The sequence below is a fragment of the Capsicum annuum genome, chromosome 12 (assembly GCF_002878395.1).
Source record: "Capsicum annuum cultivar UCD-10X-F1 chromosome 12, UCD10Xv1.1, whole genome shotgun sequence".
Taxonomy (NCBI): Eukaryota; Viridiplantae; Streptophyta; class Magnoliopsida; order Solanales; family Solanaceae; genus Capsicum; species Capsicum annuum.
In genome coordinates, this window is record NC_061122.1 from 39989784 (window position 1) to 40000874 (window position 11091).

The 11091-nt window shown below is 36.7% G+C and overlaps 2 protein-coding genes across 9 annotated transcripts; both read left to right on the forward strand.

Annotated features, from left to right (window-relative positions):
- The first annotated feature begins 1036 nt into the window (after positions 1-1036).
- Positions 1037-8037, forward strand: LOC107852665 (protein SENSITIVITY TO RED LIGHT REDUCED 1). 8 transcript variants are annotated; one of them, XR_007048333.1, is made up of 4 exons: positions 1890-2789; positions 3053-3140; positions 3499-3705; positions 7586-8037. XR_007048333.1 is itself a non-coding variant. In XM_047401002.1 (1 exon), exon 1 carries the CDS (start codon positions 1890-1892, stop codon positions 2730-2732), a length of 843 nt encoding a protein of 280 aa, XP_047256958.1. In that variant the 3' UTR covers positions 2733-2811. The 8 variants fall into 8 exon arrangements, 1 of the variants encoding a protein (XP_047256958.1); XR_007048332.1 differs by lacking the exons at positions 3053-3140; positions 3499-3705 and adding an exon at positions 1037-1249 and having other exon boundaries at positions 1831-2789; XR_007048336.1 differs by lacking the exon at positions 3499-3705 and having other exon boundaries at positions 4011-8037.
- A 145-nt stretch (positions 8038-8182) lies between these two features.
- Positions 8183-10831, forward strand: LOC107852658 (uncharacterized protein At5g39865). The gene has a single exon (XM_047401003.1). The coding sequence runs from the start codon at positions 9649-9651 to the stop codon at positions 10471-10473; it is 825 nt and encodes a 274-aa protein (XP_047256959.1). The 5' UTR covers positions 8183-9648; the 3' UTR covers positions 10474-10831.
- The last annotated feature ends 260 nt before the right edge of the window (positions 10832-11091 follow it).

An 11091-nucleotide genomic window follows, 5' to 3' on the forward strand; every position in this document is an offset into this window, starting at 1 on the left:
GAAATATACGTCAAATTTTTTTATCGCCAATATGAAGTTACGTTAATCTATTTATATATGTATCACCATATGCCATATGAATCACTACTTCAATAAAAAATAAACCAATTAACCAATAAATAAACAGTTAATATGTATCACAAATTTGAACTTAATCATTTATTCTTTTTTATTATATGACTCACCAGCTAATGAATCACCAGACATATGAAAAAAATGTAACTGCATGTTTATTGCTGTAGGTGTCGTCTACTTCTAATGTATGTGCATATTCATCGAATGCAATTTTTTTTTACGACATAGCAAAACAGAGAATGAAGCATTAGTGTTAGCAGATTGGAATTGAGAGGGACGAGCAATAAGAAACCTCCTGCACACAAAAAGCGCATACCTGTCGTCGCATTAGGTGATTTATGTCCACCTCCCCCTTAGCACCAGATTGCACAAGTCCAATCATCATAGCTTTGCATCCATCGAGAACGCTTTATACACACTGCAAGAATGTTTGTGGTTTCCCCAAAGCTTCAACAGCTACGTCAACACAGTCAACACAGTCACGAGTTTCATTGAAAAAAATTCAGAAATTTTAGATGGGAGATCGATTTTTTTGTTCCAAAATTGAAAAACTTTGAGCTTCTAATCTGGTTTGCTTCATTTTTGAACTCTTATCAAATGAAATTGCATTTTTAATGCTTGTAACAGTTTTGACGAGATTTGCGTTGTTAAAATCAGAGAAAATCAATTGCTTCCTTAAATAACTACCAGATCTGTTTTATATATATCACCATTTAATATGTATCATTGCTTAGCAAATATATCACCATTTCAAATTTCGGAATAAGATGTAATTAGAAAAAAAAAATCGGGATTTTCTGTAATATAACTTAAAAGTATGAGGATTTATGTAAGTTACTGTATTTAGAGGCCCATAACCTGGCTATAACACCCAACCCATTAACAAAAGCACTGTATTTCCGAACTCAAAATTCTTAACCCTAACCTAAAAATATTTCTAATTTGATTGGCTTCTGTTTTCTGAAGCCACTGAGGGCTGAGACATCTTCGACGAGAGCAACTAGCGATCGGCTGGTGCAGTGTGTACAGGCGCAAGACTAAGGTCTTTGGCATTTGGTGGTTTACTGCTTGTAGTGTCTGCTTATTTGTGCAATATTTATAGAGGAAAAATTGCTGGGCACTGATTGATTATGCACTGATTGCAGAGGACAAAATTTGTTTGCAGATGAGAACAGTAAGTTTCATTGCACAAGGAGTTGGCTTGATTGTGCACTCTAATTTTTAGTAATACTAAATATTGTTGCTTTCTCAATACACAAAATGTGCAAAATAGCATAACCGAAATTTAAAAAACTTCGGTTCGGTATTCGGTGAGCACTTTCGAATAACTGAACACCGAAGAACAGAACCAAAGTTTGAAAAATCAAACCGAAGAACCGAATGTCCACCCCTAATTAATGAACTGAACTCCTTGTAAGTGCACTTCCAGTGGATGATTGCTATACTTACTCTCGACATAGCACAGATATATTCCTTAAACGCTTAAGCATAACTTGAATGGATATCAAGTTTTTGTTAGTGTTATGTATCTGTTTTCTTGTCTGCACTTATTATTCCAATGACAAAATTGTTTATAATGGCATGTGTGAGAGTACATGCAGAATAGTAGTTTGTATCTTTTTTGTGTGTATGCTGAAAGCTTCAGAATAAAGAGTCATTAATCAAGTAAAGTGATTTTTGATTGTGTACCAGGCCTTTGGAATGTCAATTTAGAATTCTAATATTCACACTCTTAATAATGTATCTTCGTTTTAGGTTCTCGGCTAACGAAATATTTTAAGCATAGTCTGCGTCGTTTGCAAACAGCTAGAGGAATGGCTGCATCAACAAATACACCAGCTCTTGACAAGCCTAACCCAGCTGAAGATTGGACAGTTGTATTGCCTCGTGGTGGAAAGCCGAAAAGAAATTTTCATAAAGTTATCATACGTGTAGGGCAAAAACAAGAACAATTGTGGACTCCTTCAGATACTGAAACCAATCCCGAGAGGGAATCTAGATTGATGCAGAAGATACAAAGCTGCATTAAGAAACTTGAGAGCTCCTCCTTCTGGCTGGCATTTTTGAATCAGTTACAAACGCCTGAAATATTTGATTGGTTTCAAAAACGTGTGGGCTCAGAAGGAAAGATGCAGATGGTAATATATGGAATTGGTAGCATAGAATCGTTTGAGCCTCCTCGATTACAGCTTAGTCTTGCAATCTTAATGAAAAGAATGTTTAGTTGGATTGGGGAGGTTGAGGTATTTGATCCAGTGATCTCTTTGGCAGAATCTAGGGTACTGACAGCTCTTGGCTGTTCTGTCCTAACAATCAATGAACAGGGTCGACGTCAAGCTTTAACACCTATGATGTTCTTCATGCCACATTGTGAAGCTGAACTGTACGACAATCTTCTAGAGGCAAATTGGTGTCCTGATCTATTGGATAACATTACACTGTTTGGGAACAGTTTTGAGGCATATGAACAACACTTGTCGGTGTGCAAAAATCTTAGTCTTGCTGATTCTAGGAAACATATCCTCGCAGTCAGGAAGTTCGTCAAGGAGCTTGCAATTGATTCTTCTTCAGATGATTATTTCCGAGCCTTCCATGGTTCGAGTTGGCATTTTTTCAAACTTGATCCTCATTCAGATTTATGTGATGCTAGACCATAAACTCTTTCTTGTTTTCTGGATCATACTCTTCATTGAAACTTGAATATCACATTTAAAGTAAGGAAAATTCTCTTCTTCACCTTTCGTTTCTTAGAATTAAAGCCATTTTTATTGGTAATGTTCAAACACGGAGTTGGCTGAGATGCTGCCTCATTGATTCATGACTGTTTCTTTATGTGCATGCGTTTGAACATTCCTCTTTTATCTTTTATGATCCTTGACGTGTCCAAATGAGATATATTCATGATTTAAAAGTCAGGAGTAGAACATCCTATCAGCTTTACAATCCGCTAATTCCCTGTTTTCTGATGTTTCAAAAGCAATGCTTGAATCTCACACATGGAGGTGGGAGAGTTGATGCTTTGTGTTCTTTGACTTCGGGCTTCCTTATGACTCTCTTAATAAGTGGTGAGTGATCATATATAACTATATATTTAGACTTTTCATCAAATGTTGTAAATGTTGTCGTGGTGAATTAAATGATAACATTTTACTTGTTTTAGATTAAAAAATGCTATATTGTTTACTTGATACTTGATATATATGGTTAGAATCTGTTTTATGTGCGATTTGATTATTTCAATTACATTCAAGTTGTAATTTGATAATCTAGTTCATATGGATCTACGACCTACTTACTATTCTAGTACCTGGAGTTGTAGTCTTGCTTGTGCTTAGCCTTTTTTTCTTCTTATGTGTAAGATTTCTCCTTACTTTGTTGCTTTGCATATTTTGTTCTGACTCCTTAAAAATGTTGTCGCACCAGTGTTGATCCTCGAATGCACTATTTTTGGAGGATCTGATAGGGCCTGTCAACATTTTTTAAGTTCAAGCAACATGGTGCTTTACTATATTGTTGAAAGACCTATAAGGTTGAAGAAATGCATACTGAAATAGATAAAGTTGATCAGGCTTTCTTATAGTCAATGCAAATTTTGAGCTTTTTGTTCACTCTAAAAAGCATACCTTCAAGGTAATTGTTGTACCTTCACCTCATTTCTAGTATTTTTTTTGGTAATTGAATTTTTATTACCAGAGAAAGCATTTAAACAAGGAGTAGACCAGTGTTGGACATAGTCCCAACCTCAGGTCTGTGCTACAGTTCCAGTTCATTACCATATGCTACAAATTGTTTAAGGATAAAAATTAAGTCTCTGCATGGTGCCTGCCAACTGAGTATATAGACTAGCCTTGCTATGAATATCCTGAATAATATGTCTGATAAGAGTCTCATTTGTTGTCAACTTTCTTTTAACAAATTCTTTGGTTCCTCTCCAGCCATACATGATAAACTGTTGCAGCCAGTGTCATCCTGAAAAGCTCTGCGTGTGTGGTCCTTCCTTTGGCATGTGTTGATGCCCAAGCTATTTCTCACCCCATCCCAAGCAATGTCTGCTGATACCTTGCCACAACAATATCCTCTGCCAAAGGCCAACTGTGAATTTACATTCAAAGAACAAGTGTTGGTGAGTTTCAGGTTCTATAGAACACAGTGGACATAGCAAACCAGTGGCAATACCCCATTTACTCAATCTATCTTTAGTGTATAGCCTCTTTTGAATAGCAAGATACAAGATAAATTTCCACTCAGGGCTCCCCTGGTTGTTGCAAGTTAATCTTCTCCACACAACTTTAGAGTGCTGTCCCCTTAACTGATTATACAGTCCTTTTATAGAATAGGACTCTTCTCCCATTTCTTCATTCACATTAAGACCAGCTTCAGAGAGCCATTGGGTTGCTTGTAATATTTTCCTGACAATCCAAGAGGCTTGCTTAGCCTCCACTTCCCATGGCCTCTTCCCCTTCAAGTAGTAAGTGTGTACCCATACAATCCATAGCTTTTCTTCATCATTGCCAAGCTCCATGTATGTTTTAATATAGCTACATTATTCCATAGGAATATATCGATAATGTTGAGTCCACCTGCTGATTTTGGTAAGCACAGTTGGTCCCATGCTATTCGGTTTTTCCTCTTTCTTTGGATATTACCAGTCATTTCCTACAAAGAGACTCAACTTGCTAAAGTATCTTCTTTGGTAGGGGAAAAATTTGAGACCCAAAAGCTTGGATTGCATGTTAAACACTCTGAATTAATTGTAATCTCCCAGCATAAGATAGAAATTTAGTTGTCCAACAAGTAATTCTACCAATCATCTTGTCTAGGCTGACAATTGACTTATTGTCAGTTTTTTTGGAGCTCAAAGGGACCCCAAGATATTTGAATGGTAGGGAACCCAAAGTAAGCCCCAGTTGCTGTAATTTGATGTTTTGAGCATCTGCTGCTACTTCCCCAAAATAAACACAGCTCTTGGCTTCATTAGCTATTAATCCCGAGACTCTCGAAACTGCTGGAAGCATTCAAAGAGCAGCTTGGCTGAGATTGTCACGTCTACAAAATATTAAGAGGTCGTTAGTAAAACTCAATTGGATGATGTTTAGTTTTTGGCACCTTGGGTGATAATTGAAATCTGGTGCTTAGAGTTTTGAGCAGCCTAGTGAGATAGTCCATGCCTAACACAAAGAGGTAGGGAGAGAGAGGGTTTCCTTGTCTCACCCCTCTTTTAGCCTGAAAAGGATCGGCCGGATAGCCATTAATGATGATAGCATAGGTCACAGTTCTTACACATCACATTACCCAATCCACAAACTTTTTAGGACAGTTCATACTTCAAGAAACGACCACTCTAAAGTGTCATAGGCCTTTTGTATATCAATTTTGAATAGACACCTTGGAGATATATCTTTCCTACCATACCCTTTTATTAGTTCACGACTTAGAAGCACATTATCATGAAGCATCCTCCCCGGAACAAAAGCTGCCTGAGACTTATCTACAAGGTAGTCCATAAGAGGTTGTAATCTATGTGTAAGCATTTTCGAGATAATTTTATAGATGGTGGTTCATCAAGATATGGGTCTATAGTCTTTAATTGAACCAGGGTGCTTAATTTTGGGTAATGGTATTGGTTGCAAAAAAGTGAAGTACAGCTTCAGTTACCTCCTTACCTATTACTGACCAGCTTTGTTTGAAAAAATGGGAGTTGAAACCATCAATTCCTGGAGCCTTATCATCAGCAATCTCTTTAAGGGCAGTCTCAACATCTATGTCAGTGAATGGCTGAATAAGTTGTAGTTGTTGAGCTCTTGTTGGGCATTCCTGATCACTGCAGGGTGAATAACAGGTAAATTAGGGGCTGCTTGTCCTAATAAGGTCTTATAGAAATCTACCACTTCAGGTTTGATATCCTCTGGGTCTCTGATAATAGTGCCATTAGCTGCAATGAACACTTTGATCTGATTTTGTGCTTTCCTTCCCTTCATCTGTGCAAAGAAACAAGAGGTGTTTTTTTTGAGAAGGTAACATTTGTATTATAAACCAGCACTTAGGTAGTGCATAAAACCTCTTTACAAAGTGAGCATCTAGATAAAAGAAAATAGAAAAGGCTCCCCATCCTAGAAAGCTTCTAAAACTTCTAGGATATCGTTATCCTCTACAGGGGAGTTCTTTGTACACCAAAAACACAAAAGCAAAATACAGTTTGTCTTAATCGTCTAATTGCTCTACTTTTGTCTTCAAAACTTCTAGCATTTCTCTCCTTCCAAACAGTCCACCAAATACAAGATGGGATAATTCTCCAATAGTTCTAGTTCTTTGCTCCCTTCCCAGCTTCCTCCCAACTAGATAGAGTGTCAACAATCTTTCTAGGCATTACCCATTGTATGCGTCTGAGATTGATGAAAATCTTCCATAGTTGGCCGGTGAATCTGCAATGCAAAAATAAATGTCCCACTGTCTCAGCTACCTCTCCACATAGACAACAATGTGTAACTAAAATTATATTCCTCTTCCTCAAATTTTCATGTGTTAACACAACCTCCTTTGCTAACAACCATGAGAAACATGCAACTTTCTGAGGGGTATTGGATTTCCAAAGTTGTTTCCATGGCCACCTGCTAGCCTGTGGCATTGTTCTATTTAGTAACTTGTATCCAGAGTTGGCCTTATATAAATCCCTTTATTATGTTTATTTCCCCAAAGTTTGTCCTTCGAGTTCTACCTTTCTTCGGATTTCCCAGTCAAGTTTTCGTCTGAGGCTTAAATCCCAATCTTGTGGAGACCACATATCAGCCATAGTTTTGTCTTGTTGTTGAGCAAGAACAGACAAGTCTGGGAACATCTCTGTAAGACTCCTGTTGCCTAACCACCGGTCTTTCCAAAAGAAAGTTTTGTTACCATTATAGACTTTGATGGCGACGTAGTTTTGCATTATAGGCTACCAATTCCAGATTGACCTCCAAACAGTTACACCATAAGGATTGATTGCTTCTTTGGTAACCCAACCATTCACATCCCCATACTTCAACCCGATCACCCTTTTTCATAAAGTTTGAGACTCTTGAGCATATCTCCATAACCACTTCATTTTCAGTGCTTTACTTTGATTCTTCAAGTTTTTGATACCCAAGCCTCCTTGTTTTTTACTGGTTATGAAAACTTTCCACTTCACTAGGTAATACCCTTTCTTGGTTTTGTTACCTTTGACCTCCTGATTTTATCCAACCTTTGTACCACACTTGCTGGGATGAGGAATAAGGTCATCATATAGGTTGGGAGGGCATCAAGAACAACATTGATCAAAGTAAGTCTGCCTCCAAGAGAGAGATGTTGAGCGTTCCATTTGGACAACTTTCTTTCACATTTCTCCAAAACATTCTCCAAGATTTCTTTTGATCTTGATTTGGCCCCCAAGAAATAAGGTGTTTGAATCACCAAGTTTAACCCATTGTACTCTTGATTTTGATTTCTTCCTGTAGATGCTTTCCTTAATTTGACTTCATTTGTTTAATTGCAGTTTCAACTCCTATTCGTCAGCAAACAAATCTGGTGATACAGGAGCATTGCCTGTCTCACCCCTTTCAAATTCTGCCATACACCCCTCAATCCTTGTCCATGTATCACCCACTTACCCTGAACTTTAGCTTTGAATTCAGGGTGCTGAGCAATGCAATTGTAAAATTTGAAAGGCCCGTGCCTGTGCCTGTTATCAGCTGCTTTCTCCAAGGGGATGCCGAGCGGGGAGTGATCAGAGAACTGAGGATGCATCACCTATACTTGGGATGGAGGCATGGTCAATAGCCAGTCTGCATTTACTAATGCCTTGTCAATCCTGCTATACACATGTCCATTCGTCCAAGTGAATGATCTCCCTATTGCTGACAGTTCTGGAATATTACAGTAGACTTGTATTTATATACTTGAAATCCAACTAGAGCAATTCAAATGTTTTCTTCAATTAGGACTATCCATGGATTTCGTTTTCTTATGCACACCATATGGCTACTCTATAAGCCAACTGCCAATGAAGCATGTATGCCGTTTATTATTGGTGGATAGAGTTGTTAAGTATCCCACATCTCTGTAAAGGGTTGGGGCAATCCTCCCTTCATGAGCTAACTTTTGGGATGTGAGTTAGGCGCAAGACCAATTTTAACAAAAGTAAATATTGTTCATTCGCTAGTGTTTTTCCCCCCAGCTGGTGTTGGTACCCAGATTGGGGTTCCACTAAATCCAGATTTTCTCACATATGTTCTAGCCTTGGTGGATAGAGTTATCTTGTACCTTTGGTGGGAGGTGGCAGACATCCAGTGGAATTAGTCTAAGGTGAGGGCAAGCTGGTCCGGACACTATGGTTATCAAAAAAAAAAAATGAAAAAAGAAAAACTAGAACCCAAGACTTGGCTAAGGATGGAGTACTCACTAGTGTACTATGACTACAACTGTTTTATTCTAATATGCAGAATTTGTTAGACTGCTATAGTTGAGTGAGAACTGTTTCTTTAAAAGGGATGACATGATACAGGAGTGAATCTATTATTTTCGTAGATTTTTTTTTTCCAGTAAAAATAAGGAAAACTTTTAGTATTGTTATTATTAGGTTGTTTTTTTTTGTTGTTTAATTTTTTAAATTTGGTATGATGTTATTTGAACTTAAATATATAAACATGGTCAGTGATGATTTATTGATCTATACTGTTGACTATGGCTTGTTTGAGATTGAAACTTAGTCCTTTGTTGTGACTATATATGATTTGTTTAAGATTGAAATATAGTTATTATTTGTATATTTGTACTACCGTGGAAGATTTTATATGTTTAATGACGCCGTCATCCTTCACTTTTTACCTAAACAGTCATTTCATTTCAGTTTTTCTGGATGTCCTGGAAGGGCAAGAAAATCATAAATTATTTAAAACCTAAAATTAAATCCAAAAATTAAGGAGAGAAGCTTCTATGTTACCTTTTTCAAAACAATTTAAGGAGAGAGAAGCTTCTGGAAAGATTTAAAGTGTGCATTTTAAAATAAAATCATTTCTTTTCCATCGTGCATAACTCAATATGCTCAACGTACAAAAACACAATTTTTGTACCATTGACTTATAAACAAAAATTCCTTTTCCATTGCCAAAATCATTTTTTGCACCTTTTCTGAAACACCATCTTTCTTATATATATAGAACTTCCACATTGAAAGCCACCCCCATCATCTTCCCAAAAAATAATTACCAAAAAACTCCATCTCCCTCTATTCTACCTATATATCTCTTTCATATTCATATCTAATTTTGATCTTCAGAAATTTAATTTTATCATTCAACAATTTCTATCATATATCATATATTTATTTTATTTTATTTCCAGGATTGATTGTTTTTATCCCGTGCCTTTATATCGATTCTCCTTGGGATATATTGTTCTTTTGGTTTTGTAGGCCACTTACAATTTTTTAGTTTTATGTCCTTTTTAGAAGAGACCTAAAAAGGCCATTTTTTTCTATTTATATTTTAAGTGGTCAAGAGATCTTAATTACTCGATCCCTTTTGGATCATTGGTATATTGGTATTAAGAAATAACAAGATGGATCATAATCATCATAGGGATAATGAATTTGAACATCAAGAAATCCAGAAGGCAAAGGCATCATCAAAATTCAATAGATCAAAAACCATACACACCCCCAGAAATTCGATTGAATGCCCCGAAAAGCCTTTATATCTCTACCCTTCTCCTCATTCGATTGAACGTAATGGCTCCATTAAAAAGCTTCATTGTTCACCTTTAGGTTCCATGGTTGGAACTTCATTCAAAGGAAAAGTGAAAAAATTATATTCTATTTTCGATTCTCTTAAGGAAAATCATCATCGATCCTCAATACCGAAACCTCAAACCACCAAGTATTCAAAGCCATTGATATCTAGTTCCCCGTTATTGCCTGGTACAGAGGATCGTGTGGTAATCTACTTAACGAGTATACGTGGAATTAGAAGGACATTCGAGGATTGTTACACGGTGAAAATGATATTAGGAAGCTATCGTGTTAAAGTCGATGAAAGAGATGTCTCAATGCACATCGCGTATAGGAAGGAATTACAAAGTGTTATGGGTGAGAAGAAGAACAATAATATTGTGACATTGCCACAGATTTTTATCAAAGGGAAATACATTGGAGGCGCTGAATTAATCAAGCAATTGAATGAAATTGGTGAACTGCGAAAGTTATTAAGAGGGATTCCTTTAAGGCCAATTGGATATATTTGTGAAGGGTGTGGGGATGTACGGTTCGTGCCTTGCTCGAATTGCGATGGCAGCAGAAAATTTTTCGATGAAGATGACGGACAGATTAGGAGGTGTCTTGTTTGTAATGAGAATGGATTGGTTCGATGCACACTTTGTTGTTCTTGATCTGCATAAATTTGTGAGTGGTATTGATTACATTTTCGTGTACTTGGCCTATCGCCTTATAGTTTTTAGCTGGTGAGGCATAAAGCGAATTCAGAATTTTAAATGAGTTGAGGTAAACCTAACCTAACTCTTTTGTATTAACAGGTGGCGTTTTAATACTTATAAATTATCTACTACTACTACATATATTGAAATTGTATAGTTGTATGGATAGTGATGGGGTGCACTGTAGTGGGTGCTTATTCACCTGTTGACATACCAATTTTTTCTATATACAGAAAAAGTTCAAAATTGCTCCTGAACTATTTGAAATGGAACATTTTGGTCCTCCGTTAATAATTGGGGTCATTTGCTAGTATTTTCAATCCAGCAAACAGAATCATTACATTGTATGTGGCCCCGAGTGTTTGCATCTAGTTTGTCCTGGTGATCAACGAACTTCTTCACAGCGTTATCTTATATTTAGATACTTCATTTAGACGGCTAGAAAGATGTTATTGATATGGTCTAAGATCGACATTGTTATTCTTTTAACATTTTCATTGACATTCCTGTGCTTGTTATGTATAGAGCTTCAAAATAAAACCTTAGAATCACCATAATCTTAGAACATGATTG

Coding starts and splice junctions, on each gene's coding strand:
- LOC107852665 (XM_047401002.1), top strand. CDS start 1,890: ATGGCTGCATCAACAAATACACCAGCTCTTGACAAGCCTAACCCAGCT.
- LOC107852658 (XM_047401003.1), top strand. CDS start 9,649: ATGGATCATAATCATCATAGGGATAATGAATTTGAACATCAAGAAATC.